Source organism: Streptopelia decaocto, assembly GCF_964273445.1.
Source record: "Streptopelia decaocto genome assembly, chromosome: 3".
Lineage (NCBI taxonomy): Eukaryota > Metazoa > Chordata > Aves > Columbiformes > Columbidae > Streptopelia > Streptopelia decaocto.
In genome coordinates this window covers 33,062,549-33,084,583 of record NC_138656.1, presented here as the reverse complement: position 1 = coordinate 33,084,583, position 22,035 = coordinate 33,062,549, and the positions used below count along the sequence as shown (strand labels likewise).

Below are 22,035 nucleotides of genomic sequence, written 5' to 3'. Positions count from 1 at the left end.
TATATATATATATATATAACTAACAGCGGAAAGGACTTCCAAACATTGATGAGTAAATGCAAATTCAAGGACATCCAGCCACCATGGGAAAGCATTATAAGCAAGTTGTAAAAATCTTTAATCTTGGCAGGGGCAGGAACATATTTTTTAAAAAAATATTTGACAAACATACCTTTTAAACTATTTTGGAAACTTGTCTTATGTGTATATGTACATGTATATACACACAAACACATAAGCGTGGTTAAGAAGTATAAAAAAGAGAAATCTGGTATGTTACTATGCTTAGTTTTCCACATCCCTATTTTTAACTTAGATCTGTATAAATCTGTAATAACCTGGTGGAATTTTTCTTTAAAAGTGTCTGTTGCTTTATATTTGTTTTGATCTTCAACTAAGCAGAGGTCTAAGAGGAAGAACAGACTCATATGAAGCGCTGAGCATTTCTGTTAGCCACCAGAAACAAATTGTGTCCACCCAGAAAAGACTGTACCCTTTTTACAGATACTGTGGCAGCAAGTCTCACTGCAATTCAGTAACAAAACAGGTAAAAGAAAAACAGCTGCAGATTCTTAGCTTGTGTAACAGAGCTGCTCGTTCATAAACACAGGAGATGATGCACTTGTTTGGATTGTGCCAGAATAAATTTGGAATTATTTTATTTACTCAGTTAATGTAGAAATTATCTTAAAAAGAACAAGAAAAAGACACAAACTTGAAAAAGGAAAGGAAAGGAAAGGAAAGGAAAGGAAAGGAAAGGAAAGGAAAGGAAAGGAAAGGAAAGGAAAGGAAAGGAAAGGAAAGGAAAGGAAAGGAAAGGAAAGGAAAGGAAAGGAAAGGAAAGGAAAGGAAAGGAAAGGAAAGGGAAATGACAACTTTTTATTCTTTGTACAAAGTAGTCCAACATGTATTGAAACTAATGTTTCTCTTAAAAGTCAGTAAAATATTAAATCATGGTTCCATGGAAATTCTTCTGTGGAGAAGAATTTGTAATGGCACAGGTAAATTCACTTTCTAGATGGATAAGGTTTATCTGCTACGAACCAAAATGTCTTCAGGACATGATTATGTATTGGTACAATAGATGTACTTCCATTGATGAAAATTAAATATGCACACTGCTTCTGGAGATTGAGTCAACCGGTTCAATAAGAAGTATTAAAGGAAAAATAAATCTTACTAGTAACTAGTTACATACTATAATTCTGGGAAGTCTTCCTGTGAGGCCTTAAGATGTACCGTATTCAGCTGTCTTCTGGTGACTGTTCTCCTAAGACAGTTGCTCCCAGAATAGTGCTTTTGCCTCAGCCATTCCAGTAATGCCTAAAATCTTAGCTTTAATTTCTGAAAGTATTAAAAAAAAAAAAGAAATCCTAGGATTCTTAACTTGATAGGGAATCGAAGCTGTTAACTAATGTTGGTCTCTCTGAGTAATATGTATTCTGAAAATACTAGAAATTACATAATTAAAAGCAGTTGACTAATTGGTGTATCATGGGTTCCAAGGATAGGACCAAGAAAAACACTTTAGTGTCTAGGCCTTAGGAAAGCTATCCGCAGCTTTAAAAGTGTAAATGGAGTTCATGGCTTGCTTACAGTTCGGAATCATGAAGTACAGTTTAAGAAGGCTCTAGTATATTCCCCCCAGTTTGTTCAGCTAAGGTGAGCTTCTTACAGCATGTGCTCATTTCTTCCACTGTGCTACCTACAGTTCTGCAGGAGGTGATTCTCTTGATTTAATAGTGTATACTGAGCCTATAGTCCCAATTAATATATGTAATTGAAATGAGCCCGTCTCTTAAGCCCTCAAGTTCTTCTTAAATAAAACAAGTTAGTGTGGTCCTTTTAAAAACAAAACAAAATAAACAAAAAGAGGTTTTATTGTGACACTATTGATGTGGTACGTCCTTCAGTATATAACCTTCAGGTGAATTTTCATGTGGAAACTACAGTATGAGGAATTTTAAAAAGGCATTTTGTTGGTGTGCCACATTAAGTCTCTTCTTACCTGTACTCTGGTTACAGAAGAAAGAAGCATATGCATGAAGTAAAAGATTATGCAATTTTTAATTGTCTTGTATGCACAAGAGATACATGGCCTAGTGAACTTGAACATAAAAATCTAGCTGAGGCTACCTTATTTCTAATTCCATCTCTTTCAACACCTTTAGGGAAGTAATTTGCTCTGTCTTCAAGTTATTTTTTCTTATCAGAAAATTGAAGATAATAGCCACCTACCTGCCAGATGTTAAAGGAAACATTTTTGAAGGTTAAAGTACTCTACCCTTGTAATCAGAATTGTTTCTTTACAGTGTTCTGATTTATTCAGAGTCTCACAAGCAGCTTCCTCAGGACTGTGCACTTTGGGAGCTTCTCCTGGTCACCAGGAAACTGCTGCAGTCTGGTCTCAGAAGGAAAGATGCTGCCTAGAGATCTTTCCCCTCAAAGTGAATCCAACTTTGTCCCTATGTTAGCAAATAGCTGTTCACACAAGTACTGATTTTACTAATGTGCTTAATATTTGAAGTAAACAGAGAAGGCCCCCAAATATGCTTTAATCATCAGACAAATCCTGAGGCAATATCACCAGATAGTTCAACTGACCATGAATAAAGACTTAGGTAGTGGGGAATGATGCCCATTGAGTTTTGTTGGTGAAAGTCTAAATTCTTCATAGGAAGAAATAGGAAAATAGCATTACACCAATTGCTGTATCAGCACTGGGAGAATAAGAATATTGAAAGAAATTGTCAAAGTTTGCCTTGAAAAGTCAGAATCCTTTCCAGGAACTAGAATCTTTTTCCCCTACAAGCTATCTAAATGAAATAGTACCTGAAGGAAAATGCCACCTGTGGTCTTAAATTCCATTTCTAAGGTATAAGAAAGTGTTAAAGCTCAGTACTGGGACTTGAGATACCTGGTTCTCTACTAGGTTGCTGTAGGGCCTTCTAAGGAAATGGTATAAAGATCAGTGTGCAGCAGTTTTTACACAAGTTTAAAAAATAATATTAGTCTGTGTCAGGGGCTTCTGATATTAAGTATTTCTGGCCTTGGAAGAAGGTTTCAAGAGCTGAATATTGTATTTGTGGGTATTACAATCACTAAGGTAGAATATTTTCTTCAGTAGGTTTTAAAAAGTAATATATTTAACTCTATATGTATTGAAATGAAGATGTTTACCTGTAGAGGTCTTCATAGCCGTTAAATGTTCCTGAGTTGCTGAAAGTTGCTAAAATATGTGCAGAAGTGGTGTACAGGGGTCCTGCCCTATTCTGTACAAGGAGCAGGGAATGTTGTGTAAGTCTTCATCCAGAAAAAAAGGGGAAGGGTGGATGTGCACATCTCTGTAAGCACTTGTTTTCCTTTATGGTATAAATACAGCTGCTGAGTGGAGCTCTGTTTCCCTTTGGTTAGAAGAAAAATTACTCTTGACATAGATAGCAAGAGGCTACAGGAATAGAAGACTTTGCATGGAGCAGAATGTGGAATCTAAGAGACCCTGGACATAAGGTGTAAATATGGGATAGACAGAAAATAAATTTCACTTTAGGTTTGAAAGAAATAGAGCTGCCTTTCTCTGGGGATTTGGCCAACAAGTCTAGCTGTTGTCAGACTGTGGATCAATGTGGTACAACCTCTAGAAAGCTATTTAAACCCAGGGTATACATAATATAACTCAGCAAATATACTGAAAGTCAAACCTGGAACCATATTCAGCATATTGTGATTTGAAGTCTAAATGCACACAGGATCCAGGAGAACAGTTAGAATTAATACAACACGTACAGTATGTTAGTATAGACCCTTTCATTATTCATTCCAGTTCTTTATTAGTGGTCTTATCTTTCCTGCATTTTCATTGGGCTAAACAAAATTATACACATACATTATTGAATCACTCAGTATTGCTTGCTATTTTAATTAAATTACTGGATACACTTCGGCTTTTAATTAAATCTGCAGCTTCTGGGAGAAGTGTATTAGCTCAGGTGGGCTTGATGTAGAGAGAATTCCAGAAGTATTAATACTCCTGCAGCTCTTTTGAAAGTGTCAAACACACCGCACAAGGCCCTGCACTGATTCCAGGATCACTGACATCCACCTGCACCCTTTTTTTTTTTTTCACACCACTCTCAAATGTAAGTGTTCTGAGTAGGAAACAAATACTTATATGCTTGTATAGCCTATGGAAAATCTTATTTTATAAGAGTACTACCATTTGCAGTAGTGTTACCTGCTATTATGGTTCACCTCTATTTTATTAGATGTTTACTCCTGAACACTAGGATGCTTTTTGGTATAAATCTGCTTTTTTACTGCAAATCCTTTTCTTTGGATTCTTTCTTCCACATCCTACAGGATATAACCTTGTGAAACAAGGAATGATATGGGAGGTGCAGTGTTGTTTTCAGTGTGTTCTCAGCCCAGCAAACATGGTAGTGAGCGTTCCTTTCACAAGTGTAGTGGTGGTAGTAATCCCTCATGAATATATCATTGCAAGATCACGTGACTGTTCAAAAAATCAAACTCTCTTCACCCACCTAAAGTCTATAAACTTTTAATTTTGGGCTTAGCTTTTTCTCTTCTGCAAGTCAGTCGTACATTGGTGTTCATTGTCTGGCACAGCTGTTGATGCTTCAAGTTGCTGGGAGCAAAATGGTTTCTTTGCAAATTCTCTTGTTAAATTAAGTTTAACTTTTTTTTTTCTTTTTTTTTTCTTTTGTGCTTCAACAGTTTCATGAGTCTTTTGGAGAAAAAATTTTCTTTCAGTTATATTGATGAAGTATGTGACAAACTAAAATTCTAATTTATGTGAAGTTGCATCTATCACCGTAAATGCACTGGGATTGTACTCCAGTTTTGTAGACATTTCACAACAGTGGTAACACACTGTTTGTGCTAGCTGGTAAGTCAGTGTGTAGCATCACAACTACTGCTTCTGCCTGGCTGCTGTGGATTGCAACTTGGACAAAAAACTGAGGACAGAGTAGAAGGTTCTAAGGGGAGCCTACAGATCAAATGTGTAGGTCAGTGACTTATGTGGTATAAAGCAGTTTAGAAATTAGTATTGCATGGTGTATCTGGAGTAATCATATACCAAAGTCGCTCCGTTAGGCTGTCTCGAATAGACGTTGGCCTTAACTCATGAATCTGCAGTGGAGTGAAGAAACTGTGATGCAAAAGTAGTTACTCTTATGTGTGTATTCTGTACTGCAGGAAAAATATTTGGTCCAAACCAAAAGATTTAACCACTGTTATTTTGAGGTACATGGCAGAACTGAGATATGATCCTGACTGAGAGCTGGAGTATTTAGTAAGACCTGACCGACAGCAAACATTTTTAATTGCGGTTTATAAATACAAAGCAGGTATGCTGTATTTATCACCTTGAGGATTCTTTGAAATTCAGAAATTGCTGAAAACCTCAGTTCTGTTCCTGAAGATGCTCCTTACTTCTGTGGAGTTGGTATGCACTAGAGCAAAAGCAGGACTTGAATCTAGAATGCCATATATATAAATTTTTCCCTCTCCAAATATACTGTCTACAAAGAACCAAGAGGAAACTATATCTTTTGAGTTCTTCTACTTAGTTCTAAGGTTGAAGAGTAGAATAGTGTCTTATGTAGAACCTCATTAAGAATGATTGATTCAAAAAAAAAACCCTAAAAAATCAGCATGTACTCTGTCCTCAAGTGATATAAATTCTCTGTTCAAAACTGTGTCACGTTTAAAGTAGGAAGAAGTAGTTTGACAGCTTTCTGTGCAAGTAAAGTAGTAAAATAGGAACATGAATTTGAATTTAGCACAAATTGGGATAAAAGGTAGTTCATTTGCAGTCTCCACAGTGCAAAACTGCATCTCTTGCCTGCTCCCTAAAGCAGCTTCCTAGGCTTACAATCTTCAAGAAAATAGAAGACACTTTGAAACACAGATTATATGTGACTAAACTTGGAAATAAAAAGTCTTTGCCTTGCAGTCTAAAGAATTCTTGCAGAATCTTTAACCATACCTGTCCTGTGGCTGTTAAGAATTAAGATGATGTCACCTTTCTTTTGTATACAATTTTTTTCATTTATTTCCTGGGCAGGTTTTTTGTCACCAATAGCTTTTTGGTCTCTAATGCATGTTCATACCTCTTGCTCTACCCCCGTTGGGTTGGCAGCAAAACAGAACAAGAAACTAAAAAACAAACAAACAAACAAACCTTTGTTCCTTTCATTTCTTCTAAGTGTAAACCTAGTAGTACAGATGCAAAATTAATCTACAGCATCTCGTAAGCACCCGAGTCTTAGACATGTGATTTTATGTAGCATCACAGATGTCACGGAGCTGTGTGCTTCTAGCATGAAACCTGAAATTATGACTGACTTAAGGGCAGAGTGGAAGTCCCAAGTTGCACGTCCAGTCATGTGTACAGATTGGCAGATTAAAAGAAACATTCTAAGGTGTCTTATACCACCTCTTTTCCTCTTTTTTTGATTCAGACACTGATCATTTTGGGGTCATGAGTAAGTATAGACTGTCTATATAAAGGCTATTAGAAAGGCAAGTTGTACTGACCATCACAGATGGTTGGAAAAACAAGTTAATAAGAAAAGTGCACTTCCTACTGCTTTTCCTGAGTCTTTTGCAGCTGTGCTGTTTGTGAAGGAATGTGGAACAGAAATGCCTTGAGAGGGCAATTTTAAAGATACTATGCATTAATATTTAGAGACTTCTAACACTGAGAACTCAAGAGGTTAACATTCCCCATCCACTCTTCTTGGAGTGGAAATGATAGCAAGGACTGCCTCAAGCTATGTTTGGTGGAGTTTTATAAATACATCTATTTAGTTAAAATGCTTCACCATAATGTGGCTTACTTCTCTTTCCCCTTGGGAAACAATGACATCTTGCAAACCTGGGAAAGGGAAACAGGAGAATAGTTTAGCTCACTTATTTCCAAAAGCTTGTTGTTTAGCTTGTTGGGATTTGGTTTTATAGAAAATGTCAGTAAAACTGAACGGTCCTTGAGTCATGTAATGAAAGCTGACAATTCCAATGGAGAGCGTTCCCCAAAGAAGAGAAAGATGAGATAATTAGAGTATATGCAAGAAGCTGTCTAGAAGGAGAATAATATATCAGCAGACTAGAATATTTTTATACTGCAAAATAGCAGTGCATACAAGCTGCACTGGAAGTTTTACTAGTCTGGACTGTAGAACACTTTCATGTCCTTCCACTGCTGGATCTTCTTTTTGAACAATCACCGAAATATTAGGGGAACAAACTAGATTATAGAGAGCAAGTGTTTTCTGAAGTACTTGATGCACAAGACTTTAGGATCTTGCTTTGTGTCCTGGGTAGCTATTGGTTCTGCATTCATTTCTTAGGTATTCTGTGTCTTGAAAAAAAGAAAAAAAATATTTCCCTCTCACACTTTTTAATAGCTTTATTGTTATTATCATTAACATTCCATCTTTCTGTTTGGAAGGGATGGAGGAGATGCATAAACGTTGGTTTTGGATGACTAGACATTTTGGGGGGAATTATGTCCAATTAATCTGAACAGTGTTGCAGTAGCATGTATCATTGCACGGGCTAATCTTTTCTGCTGGTTAATCTGTCTGGTCTTGCTGTGTTGTATGATATCCTCTAGATACGTTCACCTTTTAAATATATGTTAAAATCTGTTCTTGCACAGAAATCTGCTTATAGATTCACACATACCTTGTTAGATAATATACCTTTGGTGGTGAATTTTTTGGCACCTTCATCTTTTAAGGTTATAAGGTGTTTATAAGTTCTCTTTGAGCCTCTTGTTAATTAGAATTTCAAATTAGCAAGAAAGGCAAAATTTCTCGTGAAGCATGTGAAGCCAAAGCATACAGCACAGAATTCTGCATAGAAATAAGTCTATACCATTATTAAAACTACTTTTGAATAGGCTTTCTGTAGGGAATATGTACAAACACAAGTTGTTTATTATATAAAATTTGGAAACTGCTGCAAAATCTAGCAGTTTTGAACTTCTGAATTTTGACTGGGGAATGAAAATTATAAGTAACAGTAAAATTGGGCAGGTAAGGTGATTTTAAAGTGTCTGAAGCTCTGATTTTGTATGGTAATTGTGGCAGCATGCAACTACTTTTTAAGTGATACACATCAAGATGTTTCAAATAGGGACACTTCTAAATGTTTTTAAGCCACTTTGTAAATGTGTAAGCTGTATAAATATTTAATAAGCTCATTTGGCACTTCCACCGATTCTCAAAACATGTTCACAAACTAAACAAACAAATCTGTCTTCCCGTAGCAGCTTTTTGAATGTCTCATCGATGAGATTAGGACCAGAATCTTGGGGCAGGAGAAAAAGAAGCTTCCTGTCTATCTTCATGCTATTCACGTAACAGGATTCATTGTATTTGTTATATATCTTATGTAACAGTGTGGTGTTCTCCAGCTGTACATTAGAAGAGTCTGGGACTACTCCATGCCCGGCCACAGATGTCCACTGGAGGAGTACCACCGGTGTGCTGTGCTTCTCCATAGGTAGTTTGCAGTAATCCAATTATTGGGCATTTGTGCCATGTTCCAGAAAGTCTGCCTGCTTTCCATTGAGTTAACAAAAAGAAATTTAACAAAATCAGGGACACTCAAAAATTATAATTTGTTTTTTGTGGTGTGGATTATTATGACATTTAGCTGAATTGTTTCTGATGCTTAACATAGCATTTTGTTGGTATTTTAGCAGCTTACTGTTCTCAGAATTTGAAGACAGAAAGTTTAAAATTTAATGTACATTTTAGTTGAAATATTTGCTTATTGTCATTATTGTCATTCTATATTCCCATCTAGCCAGTGCTCTTGAATGTAACAATGAGGAAAATACAGTTATTTTTCATCATCACCCACACAGAGCAAACGTAGGTTCATGGTATTCTCTCATCTTGAATATGGAAGATTATTTTCTTTGCTGTCCTCCCGTTGCCTTTTCCCAGCTGATTCCTCAGGAATGTTAAGAGCAGCGTCACAGATGCTTGTGTGTGATCTTAGACTTCCTTTGAATGATGTTTTTTCATGTCCTACGCAAAAGATTCATCTGTATGGGTATAAGTAGGGCTGAGGCGGTACACTGCTTTATAGCTTTAGCCATTTATGCTCTGGTGATGAAATGGAAGTGAATTTTTGATGATATATTGTGAAATAGTTTCTGGGGTGCTTAGAAGAGCTCAAAGGTTTTGAGGCACTACGTAATGTTTTTCAAAAATGTTTGCATTAGGGGCTCAAGAGTAGGTCATTCATAGTTTAATCCTAACATCAGAAAACAACAATTGCAATATTAGACTGAAATCCTCTATGCTTGGAAGTCTGGCGTATTTTGGTTGATGACTAGAGTGACTTTAGTTGACAGATGGATTCTCTTTCCAATGCTCTTTCCTCTAGCAGGAAAGTTCTTTATTTTGTCTTTTAGTTATAGTGTGCTAAAAAAGCATTTCTGCAGCAAAATCCTTAAGGGGAGACAACATGCATTTGGTATCTTCCTATAATTAATTGAACAGTAAATACACCACAAGAATTCATTAATCTAACTTGTTTCCTAAACATAAAAGCAGAGTTCTCAAGAGAAGAGGTTTCACCTCCAAATCTGGATTGGCTTTAAGGATCAAAATAGAACCACGTATGTTGGCCTTCTGCCCCAGTGCATATAAGTTAATAATGGAACTGTTGTAAAAACTGATGGTTTTGGAATGACAATGGGCACTTGTGCACACACAGACCACAGAATGCCCACTCTGATTTCCAGAGCAGTGAAGAAGCAAGGAGTGAATATAGCAAGAATAACTTAATTGAACATGTCCGCTCTGAACTAATGAAACTATGTCCAGAACTACTGTTACTCAACTAGCTACTACATAATAGTATTCAAGTACATTAAATATTAAATAAAATCTACAAAATTACAAGTTCTAATCTTTAAAGTGACTTAGGCATTTGGAGCAGTGGGGCTAAAGATCTGAAGTCTCTTTTGGAAATGAGACCTCCGGAAGATTCTCAGTGCTAATTCAACAAGAATAAACCCCCTCCATAAAAACAGCTAATATATGCAAAATTATCTTTAGTAAGGTTCAAAATGTGCTTGGGTATTCTTTCATTAGGTATTATCAGTTCTAATTAGCAGATCATTTTAAAATAGATACATAAATAACAGATTTAGATCATTTAACTGCTGAAATTAGAAATACTTTTCCCATAGTCTGGGAAAATGAAAATCACCTGGTATTCTTTGTGGACAGTTCTCGAAATTCTGTTCAAGAATGCGTGAGGAAATACTTGATAAACAGAAAAAAATAAAGAATATGCTTCATCTGGAACAAAAATAGCATACAGTACAGCTTTTTGTACATGAAAACAGTGCTCTAAAAAGAACTAAAAGATGTTTAAAAATGAAATAAAGCCTTGGCAAAGCACAGAATAGATTGTGTTGGGGAGTGGCAAAGAAGAAAAGTACATAATGAAGTTATACTATATAATATATATACACTATATATAAACTATATATATACACAAGACATATATTATATATATACTATATAATATATATACTAATGAAGTGTAATATACAAAAGGCAGGAGGGTTTGTAGAATGTGAGGAGATGGGGCAATGGAAAGGTCATGTTCAAAAGTGATAAATCATCTTGTATATGTTTTCTTACTAGATTTATAGAACTGTGAAAAGGGTCTTGCAGAAGCTGTGTAGAAGATTGTATGCATGTTCAAGATATCTTTTAGATAACATTAAATAGCATTTCTACATATGCTTGTTAACCGTGTGGAGATGATCTGTAGAACCATTAGGATATAAAAACAATTTTTATCTACAAGAGACTGAAACAACTTCAGCCAAGTACAGATCTGCAGGGTTTCTTGCATTTGCTGCTTACACATCCATTGCAGAGAAGATGAAGAATTTGATTTTTGAGCGTATCTAGTCAGATATTTATGTATTCTTGTGCCTGCAGTGAATGTTGGTTCAGTAATTTGAAGTCTTATTCCAAGAAATAAGGGAAGCCTTCAGTCCATGCTTTCTGTAAGAGAGAATTAAGTGAAATGCCTGTTCAGTATTGAAACTATAATCCAAGGATGTTTTCAGTTTAACAACCAGACCATGAATTTTTGGCACCTCGAGAAAGATATTTGTCACATTTGATTGCGGTATGACCCAGATTGAGATTGAAGTGGAGGCAGTAATCACAAGGGGCAAGATATATATCAATTCAATCTGCATCTTTCCATCCATATTTCTGAAACATACATGCCAATATAGAAACCTTGTCTTTTTTGCTTTGTTCTTAGAACTGGGTTTCAAAGCCAGACACAGATAATAGACATGCCTTTTCATAGCTGATGCTGTTGAAAGAAAGAGCAAAGATAAATCAATTTTTCTTCATTTTTTTAAAAATAATTCCACATGTGACACTTTTTTCCTTTCTGTTTTCTTAACAGTCACACTAACAGAAAGGTAGCCTGTTGTTTTCTCCTACAATTTATGTTTTATAGTCCAGGAGCTTGAAATACTTTACAGACATTTATATAAATGTGTGTGTGTATATATATATATATGCATAAACACAGACTCTTTCAATCACTCATTTTTACAATTTTTGATCTCTCAAATATCATTATTTTGTGGCTTTAATATCTTTTGAGCATTGAAGTAGCAGCAGTAACATAAAGCATTGGGTGAGAGGCGAAGTGATGCTCTTTGCACAATCAGGCAGGAAAAATATTGCAGCGTAGGTGATATCATACTTTATTGCATATACAGTGGACTACATAAACCATGCAACTGTGTGACTTTTTTCCCTACTGTATCATCTTAATACTACTTATCACTATGTAAAATTCATTCTAAGAGGTAGGAAATATGAGGCAATTTCTTTACTCTTATTAAGTGTTAGGTCCAAATATGAAAAAAGCTGATTTTCTTTGTAGACTAGAAAGCGGTGTCTACTGAAGATGCCCTCCTCACCTGCAGGGAAAAGTATTGCCACGTGTTTCTGAATCACATGCTCCCTGGAAAACTGAACAACAGTGAATACTTTTAGACAAAAAGACAATAACCTGCATCTTTTCAGCTACAGAGCAAGATGATGTGGCATGACGTGTCCCTGTGTCAAATGCCCATTCACCCGCCCATGCTTAGTGTCAGAAGAGTTCATGAAGAGACGCTTCTGAAACCAGCATAGTAGTGGAGCAGTGAGCCCTCTTACAGGCACAGCCAGCTTGGGGTGCTGGCAGTGAGGAGGAAGCAAGCTGCTTACATTTAACTGTTCTGGCTTGAATGCCTGCTCGGGAGCTCAGCCTGAATTACAATAAGCATGAATTTCAGAAATTATAACTAACTCCACATAAAAGTAGAAAATATTTCAGTGAAGGTGATCAGCTTTTTTTTTTAAAAAAAAAATTCTTAACCATTATCTTTGTTACTATCTGGGCGTACTTAGTTTGAACGATTTTGGGGGCTTCCTCTGTAAGATGAGGGGATGGCAAAAAAACCCAAACCCTTTGATACCATGTTGATAAATACTCAAGAAAATGCAGTAAATAATCAGATACTTATTAGTACCCTGTAAGGAAGATATGTAAAAATTTAAAGCTGGCATTAATTTTTGAGAACTGAGTAATCCCCCAGTAGGTGATCCTTCATTTCTGATTGAGGTAAGACTGTCACTTTAATCAAGTCCCTAACTTTATTTTTTTTTTTCTTCCTTTCCATGGTAGGTTATGTGTTCTGTATGTTACATCGCCTGCCTGAACAACATGACTGCACATTTGACCACATGGGACGTGGGCGTGAGGAAGCCATTATGAAAATGGTGAAACTGGATCGGAAAGTAGGGAGATCTTGCCAACGCATTGGCGAAGGATGTTCCTGAGTGCAAGACTGCAACCAAATGCTGTTCTCTTAGTTCACTAATGTTAGCCTTATTTAGGACAAAGTCAGCCAGACACCTTGTACTAGGCAAGTTTCAGACTACAGCCAATCAGTTTCCTTTCTTTAGCCAACCGTCCTGGTACTGTAGTTTAGGGGTTGATGGTGGTTGACATTGATTTCTGGCTGGTTACTAAGGTGCCTGCTAGCCACCCTATAAAAATAAAACATGAAGAAATATTATTTTTGAGCATGGCTAGTGGATTTAAACAAAACAAGAAAAATCCAAAGGCTTCTGTTATTGCTGGAGTCACTCTAAAAGCCTTACGCTGGAAACATTCCAGCTGCAGAGTTAAAACAAATAGTTGTATAGAAGCTGGTGTAAAAGTTTGCTATGCACATGGCTTTCAGACAAACTGTTTAATGTGCAGCCTTTCACCTCTTCACTGCTAGTGAATCCTGAGGAGGTGAAATACTACTAAGAGCAGCAACTGCAGCTGCTTAAGCCCAGAAGACCTGACTGGTCACTCGTGCCTTCATCGCGTGTGGCTTTTGAGTTAGGCAGTGTCACCAGCATCAGGGATTCTGTTGGGGTAGGAACATCTTTCTGGTTCTTTCCAGGAAGCCAAAAAGAAAGGGGGACAGAGATTCTTATGAAAAATTTTTATATCTATCTTACTATGAAGAACCTGTCAGGGTTTGGTTTTTTTTTTTAAATTTTTTTTTTTTTTGTTGCTTGTGTTTTTTTTTTTTTTTTCTTCTCAGTTAAATTATGATCTCACTTTAAAGTCAACTCCATCCTAGAGCAGTAAATGGTGCATACTTTTTACATGGCATCCACAGAGATTCTACAAGTTGTATGAACGGATTCCACTCACCTTGAGCAGGGCAGCCGTTCCCACCGGCCGAAACCTGATTGGCTCTTGTTTGCCTTTTGCTAAGTGCAGGTATCTGATAATTGATCAAATAAGGCTAATTCACAGCACAGTAGCCATGGCTGGATTCTACAGACTGACTTTCTGTAGTTAGACTTATATATTGGGGGGAAAAAAAAGGACATTTTGTAGCAAACGGAACTCAGTAACAGTATTGGGGAACAACCCGTAAAAACACCCTTTATCAGACTGAGTTTGTGTTTCTCACTTCCAGAGTGTCATTGAGATAATCAAATGGGCTATATCAGCCCTGTTTCTATGCAGCTGAACGCTCTCATGAAAATCTCTGCCCGCATCTATTGCAAAGCAAGTACAGCAAGTGGATGTGAAAAGCATTACCTGGAGTAGAATGTTTTGGATTTGTTTAGACCTATAGTTCTGTATTATGGTATGTCACGTTGAGCTGAACTGAATTGCACCAGTCTTGTCAGTTTGGAAACAAAAAAGCAAACATCATAATTAGCATGTCTCCTGCTGCTCACAGGGTTTACGCAGGTAAAAAGGATTTGTACCGCTGTGGCCCAGCTCAGTCCTGAGTGAATTTAGCTTCTCAGTCTATTAATAAGGTATTAACAATCAGGTAAATTTGTAAGAAAACCTAAGGGAGGGAAAGATTTGTCTGATTTTCAAATACTGGGCAGATGCAAAACATCAGGGGGATGAAGTAATGCATCACTGGAAAAACCCCAGTGATTTGGGAGTAAGCCTGTGTGTGTCACCCTCTATTCTGCTTGTTGCAGGTAACTAACTCCTTATCAGCCAAATTATATTGTTACTTTGATAGTCAGCTAGGAGCGTTTAACAAGGAGACAACTAATTTAAAAAAAAAATATATATATATAGATATGTGTCTCCATGCACACTCAGCATCTGACTGTATTAGCATTAATTAACCATGAAGCAAATCAGAAGTGTCCCATCATTATAAAATGTCAAAATATCAGCAATCCAAAAGGCAAGCTGTTGGTTTTTTTTAGTATTATTATTATTCAAGAATATAAGACCAGCAGCAAAATCTTCTGTAATGTGCTGCATTTTCAGGAAATGGTCCTGGTGAGAGGGACAGTCCAAGGATATTATTTACATTTGCCATGAGAAGTTTAAAAAAACACGGATTTTTGGCGGCTGCTGTGATATGCACTTTCTTTTCCTACAAAATCCTATTAAAGCATTTGATGGGCATTCTGATGGATACAGAAGACTTTTCTGCATTAATACTGAAGATGCTATTTTGTTCCTCCTTAATAATCTCTTTAGTCTTGTTACAAGTGCACAGATGGTTTCAAGGTGGCTCTTGAGAGGACACTACTTAAAGTTCATGTGAATTATGGACAATGTTCACTTTAAACAAAAAAAGTTGGGGAGGGGGTTGTTCCTTTGCAGTATCTGTTCTGTGAAGTTTGTTAAACGTAAAGAAAGCTTAAGTTCTTGTATCTTAAGAGAAGATCTTATTTAACCCTTTTGTGTTCTAGATTTACTTACACATGTAGCCTAGAGCTCAGTTTTAGTTTAACATATTGTGAAAATATTAAAAGAATCTTGTAACTTCATTCTTTTTCCTCCTGCTAAAAAAAATTAAACCAATCAGATTAAAGTTTGAATTCCTTTCTGCCTATTCCAACAGGTCTTGCTATTTTGCACCATTTCTGCTGTAAGTTCATGTAAGAAATACAAATGGGGAAAATACCAACATTAGGCCAGTAACTTCAAGCTGAATTTACAACTGGTGGAAGGTGCACAGTATTTCCTGCCAGTTTGGAAGGGGAGGATAATATTTCTGCTGGGTTTGAGTTTAGTGATTTATTGTGTAAGCAAATCTGGCTAAATCTACTGTAGCCCAAGTATTGGTAAATTTAATCTTGAGGTTAGCTACTGTAATCAAATGAACAAGTTGTTCAGAATCTTAAGTCAAATGCATACTGTGCACTACATCATTGGCATCATAGTTTTAAAATGTCTTAAATGTTCTTTTATGCATTTTGACAACTTCTGCACCTAGAGTAGCTGTATTCCAGATCATAATGGGCTGTGTTCATAATGGATAAGTAGAAGAATAACTATTGTTTCTTAATCATTTAGATGCTAGAAACACAAGGCTAACTAAAAAAAAAAATGAACTGTATTAGAGGGAGAGAGACTATCAAGGTGATTATTCAAAAACAATTTTGAAAATTGTTTGGAATTTAAATTGTGCTTGATTCACGGGACATGTACACCCATTTTTTCCTCAAACTGGTATAGTACTTTCAATTATAAAACTCTGGTGATTCTCAGACAAGATGGCTGTGTTATATTAAAGGTAAGTTACGTAAAACAGCTCTGCCTTTTCGTCAAGTTTCAGACCTATAGCTGGGGGGCAAGCCAAGGCTTCAAGCAAAACTAAGAATCGCCCATGAAGGCCACTATGCCCAGACTGTCCTTAATTGCACTGGTTTCTGTTTTGAAGCAGTTAGTGTCTTGAATGAGAAGCAATATAACTGTAAACAAGGTAGTAGACAATGTTAACTACTCCTCAGGAGTGCACAGGCAACACCCTGAAAAGAATCCTTGTGCAGTTACAGCAGTCCAAAAGTAAGATTGTTTTTATCTATTCCATGGAGGGTGATAGATAGCATTCAAAACTTCAATTTTGCATTACTTTCTTCTTTTGGACAAATTGCAATCCCTTGGCCTCTTGAACACGATGTCCCATTTATATAAAACTTTGTACTTGTCGTGGTGTTCAGTTCATTCTACAGTCATAGCAGTTCCTTCTATGACTATGCTACAACTTGGATATAAATCTCTAAGGGATAAAAGCACTTTTTAAAAATCTTACAGTGACTATTTCAATACAAAGACTCTCAAGGGAAGAAAACTGATACTAATGGTGTCATATAGATTTTATAACAGATTCCAAGAAATGCATCAGTGGAATAATTGACAGCACCTATGCTCACAGTTGATGTGTACACAGTTAAGTGCCCAGACAAATGAATTAGCATTCTTTTTGTTGTAGTGTAGTTACTGAAATTGTCAGTCATCAGTGGAACAGCAAAGAGAAGGTCTAATCAATGTAATACCTTCATGTCACAATGAGATTTTAGCAAATTCACACTGAAGATAATTTTGTATGCCCCTGGGAACTTCTATATCTAGAAAACAAATGGAAACATTTAAGACAATGCTGCTTAAAATGACCTGTATTTATTGGCACCAGATGTTTATTTCATCACTCAAATACCCCGTTAGAATTCTGCACACAGAACAAAAATAATACAAGCAGTAGTAAGCTGTGGTTCAGTACAAAAGCTGATTTGGCAGGAGCTGCTGTAAAAAGGATACAGTTCTAGTGTAACCACTTCATAATCTTGTGCTTAGCTGAGACTGTGTCTGTACATACTTTGCTACCCAAAGGACCACTGGAAAAACAGTGTGTAAGATTAAACTGTTTGAATGCATTCACAATGCCCATTTTACATGGTGAATTTGTGCAATAGTGGGCTTGATCTCTCCCTGTCAGTATGTGAACAAACTAATGCTGCTGGAAAGAGGCACTCTTAAATAATAGTTCGCAACGACATCAATGAGAAGGACATATTTTTCTTTCTCTTCATAGTCTTAACTCATTTTTCCTTTTTGTTGAGGCAGTCAGCATGTGCAGTTGGGCATTTGAAAGCAGTTCTGCTTGAATTTTGCTCTTTTTTTGGCTTTTCAGTACTCACCACAGGGGGAAAAAAGCATCAACTTTGTTCTTCTTGCAAGCACCTGCATGTTAGTTCAAGCAGATTAAAATATGGACATTGGTCTATAAACATGATAACCTCCTTGTGTATTTTACTGCACATAGACTGTTTCTTCAGTTAGCTGAAACTTAATGCAGACATGATTTACTTGTTGTGGATGTTAGGCTGTGGGTTTTTTGAACTTCAGTTCTGTGATACTGTTCATATACACCTTCCTGTAAACTCTGCATTCCTCATCTTCCAGTGTGCAGTCGAGTCAGGAGGAAAGAAGGCATGAAGTCAGGAGGCAGAGGTTGCAAATTAACAAGTGCTTAGGGACCACATCCACCTTCTTCAAGTCAGATCATAAAATGATGAAGAGGCAAATAATTACTTGCCAAACAGCATCAACTTTTTTCACTTGGTACTACAGAAGACTGTTCTGCTTTATCTTTGTGAATATACCTGTGTAGAGTTTGTCTGAGTCAATTCTGCAACATATGTTATATGCAAAGAAATGAAAAAGGACTGTTATAATTAGAAAACATTTTTGATGGATTATTTAGTTATAACTACGTATTTTGCTACAGGACCTTCCTATTTTGCAATATGCTGCTATTTTCTTTGGAAGAAAAACAAGCAGAACTTTAAAAGACTAACTGTAAATAATGATTTCAAAATTAGTACATGCATCTCAAGCATTAGAAAAATGACTGAAATTATATATAGGTTTTAAAGATGATGACTGCATCCTCTAACAAAAGAGTTTTATTCTTCAGATAGTAGCAAGTGTTTATGGCAATGGTTTAACCATAAGCAGAATGTTCCTTTCTGCTAGGTTTGTGCAAAGCTAATAACATGCAATAGGATGCTGTGAGTTAATAACTTGTAGCATGGTGCAGTGACTGTAAGTACTGAGAATAAAATCATAGACACCTACTCTTGTCTGTTGGCTCTCCCTTCATATGAAAGGACAGAAGATAGCATCCACCATTTGCTCATTGCTTAGTCCCTTTTATTTTTTTCTGAGTTGCAGAAGACATTTTTCTTCCCTTTCTCAGGTGTACTTAGGGAGGATAGTAAACCACATTCTTAACTAGAGTTAAGAACTAGAGTTCTAAACAATTCAGGGCTTTTAAAAATCAGGAAAAAAAAAAAAAAAAGAGTTGACATCTCTGAAAGCAAAGCATTGAAAGTCATCTGCTGTATCAGAGATGCAACACCAGAAGGAGCTCTCTTTAGGGTTCTCGGAACACTTGAAAATTATGCATGTATTTTTTTTCCTCATCTTCTTAAATTTTTTTGGGTCTCTTTGAAGCAAAGTAGCAATCCTTCATAAAAAAAAATGCATGGCATTATATCATCTTTTGAGATAGATATAGATATAGATATAGATATAGATATACTGCATTTGCTTTAGATTCCTGAAAGCTTTAGCTAGACCAGTTCCTGGAGATGTCTTGATGTATTACATTTGGCAGCAGCATGAGGAAGTTGATGAGCTCCAAAAATAAGTTAAAATTTAAGTTAACAACTTGGCTAGCACAACTGTTCTTGTCTACACTATAATTTTAAAATGATGGTTAGCTAAAAATGTGTTAACTGATCCACCCATATCAGCTTTGCTTGAATTCTGCTTCTTTGGATAGTCTGTCACATGCAGAGCAGCCAGAGGTGTTACATTTATTCTGTCTGCATGTAGACTTTTGCCTTCATCAACCCCCACATTTATATAGATTGAAATACTAATCAGGTAAGCAGCAGTTAGCCACAAATTCTATAGCTATCTTCGAGTCAAGTCACACAGCACACCCATTGTTTTCTCTTTCTGTTTTTGACTGTTTGGTCTCAGGTCTTGTAAAAAAAAAAAACCAAAACTGTTCCAAATAGATCTTTCTAAATACACACATACAAACAAATCTGCTGGGACATCAAATGGCTGAAGCAGAATTATGCTTTTGGGGTAAGAACAGCTTTCACTTTCTGCACATCCACATATGTGTAATCAGTCCTTGTCTGGCATGTCTTCTGGAAAAATGCAGCATGTCCCACTATCTCAATTTTGCCTGTTTAATAGTACCTGTAGTTTAATCTTTATCAACTGCTTAGTTGACTTGCTCATTTGCAATTCCATTAAAAATACTCCCCTCCTAACAGCTGAGAAGTTTGAGTGAATGCTAACAGTCAGGTTACAAGTATTTTTCAGTAGTGTCTCATTCCTGCGGCGGTGGATCAAGGGTGCATGTGTCTGTGTGTAGATGTAGGATCAGCTAGGTGCTGCAGACTGTATTGCAGCTACTACCTTAAAAGCAATATTTTATCTCTGAGGCAGCACCTCCTGCTGAATTAGCAGAAGCAGGGAAATATGTGCTATTTGAAACACATTATCCGATACCTCTCTCAGTCTATGTTCTAATGCCCATGCAGGCCTTAATTTCTCTACTCCTTGGCTTCTCTGTTTGCTGTAATTTTTAAGTGTTAAATAACTATTGCTGTTCAGTATATGAAATTCATAGAGCTGTCTTAATACACTGTAGCAAATAACATTAAGGCTGAGTTGTACTTCTAATTTAAAACCCTTCTTCATTGCTCTTTCTCTGTGGACTTTCTCAACACAAGGAACCCTAAGGCTAGCTTAATACTATAGCCACTAGAGAAACGCAAGCAGTATTTAATAGTACCACCTCTACAGGTACCAAATACCTATCCAAACCAAGAATAAAAGATTTTATCTCTGTCCTGCCTTTAATTCTTTCTTTCTATTGTTAACCCAATGTTGTTATTCTGTGGATAAAATATAAATCACTCATTTGCCAAGTAATGCTAAGTGTTTATCAGTCACAGTGACTGATGTAAAATTACTAGCGTGTGGTTGATACTATGGGTTTGGTTTCTTCACATCAAGCTTCATGAAGACAATTCTCAACTGCTGCAACTACTGAAACAGGCAGATTTGAATGATACAGAAACCAAGGATCCAAGTGTACCCAAGTCAAACGTTTTACATAAATCAGAACCAGTTCCTTGCCTTTGCTGTTACCAGATAATAATGGTAAAGCCAATTATGTTGCCTCAGTTGCATGCATGCGCAAGTTGTCTACTGCCTCGGCAGCTGCAGCAGTACTCTGCACTGTTATCCCAAGCCCTCAAAGACCTCAGGATTCACAAAACCTATCATCCATAAGGCCCTGAAGGCAATCAAGTTGTATATTGTACCTGTTCTTTCTAACCACGTTTGGTGTGTGAAACAATAAGATTATTTATAAAGAGATACAACGTATTAAACAAGACAGTGCTGATATGTGACTGAATTGTGCTTTCTGGGGTGGCTTTCTTTTATCAGCCTTTGGCTGATAGCAGAAAGGTAGGGAAGGAAATTCAATGGCCTATGATACTTAAAGCACTTCACAGGAACTGAAACAAGTGTTGGGCCTTATGCAGTTTGCATATATCCAGCAAGGTAGGAAGATTGATGCAGTCTTTAACCCTTTGTTTCACACCAGCCCTGATTCAGTCACTTAACATCAGCACAAAGCAGTTTTCCTTAGCCAGTTTTCAGCACTCTTCTAGCATAAAAGCAAAGAGGATACATTATTCTGAGAGCAGTCTGAAGATATATCAGGTAGAGCTAAATATCTACTTTAAGGTTTACACATTTTTTTGTAAAATGTACCAAAATAGAATTCCAATACTGAAATGTGTTTCAAATACAACACTACATTCCTGAGTCCTCAGAAAGCACCATGGGAACCAAGATTGGGGTATTAACAGCAGAAAAAAATAAACGGTAATAGGTTTCCAGCACCATATAATTCTTCACGGTGAGACAGTCTGACCCTTGCTGTTCTTACTGTTTATGGATTTCTTGGTGTAATTTTCTGTTTGAGAGAGCTTAACTGTGAAATACAGTCTATGGATACTGTGTAATTCCATTACTAAATAACTGCTACTCGAAAGCATATGAGAAGAATGAAAGCATTAAGTAGAATGTCTAATTTTTATCCTTTATTTTAGAGCATATGGCTAAGGGGTTGTTCCCCTAACTATAGAAAACTAGAGAAATCTAAAGTAGTAAATTCTTCCAAGGGATCTGTGTAAACTCTTCTTGCACAGAATTTATCAGCATGCTAATTCATAGCTGACAGGTAAATAGCCTTCAGTTTAAAATAAATAAATGGGGGGGGGGAGGAGACGGGCACGGGACATCACAAAAAATAATTGATAAAGTGACTTGTTCAGCCAGAAGCACATTCTTCATGCCATGCTTCTGCTGCATGCAAATTATTCAATCTGCTACCCAGAGAAATAAAAGTACAAGGATTGCATGCCAACTCCTACAGTCAAGGAAGGTGGTTGAACTTCAAAGGTTTGCAACAGATAAAGGGTTTACCTGACGCTGTTCTAACCGGCCTTTTTTTATTACCTCTCTGGTGGTATGTAGGCCTTAGGGAGAAAGTGTAACAACTTCTGTATTGGTAAG

At 36.6% G+C, this 22,035-nt stretch overlaps 1 protein-coding gene across 1 annotated transcript in view; it reads left to right on the top strand.

Annotated features, from left to right (window-relative positions):
• The window catches only part of ZFAND3 (zinc finger AN1-type containing 3), a 140,126-nt gene extending 124,660 nt beyond the window's left edge, over positions 1 to 15,466 (top strand). Inside the window, exon 7 of the mRNA XM_082048338.1 lies at positions 12,766 to 15,466. Within this exon, the coding sequence (XP_081904464.1) occupies positions 12,766 to 12,920 (155 nt within the window). The 3' untranslated portion in view covers positions 12,921 to 15,466. The remainder of the gene's footprint in view (positions 1 to 12,765) is intronic.
• Positions 15,467 to 22,035: the final 6,569 nt, after the last annotated feature.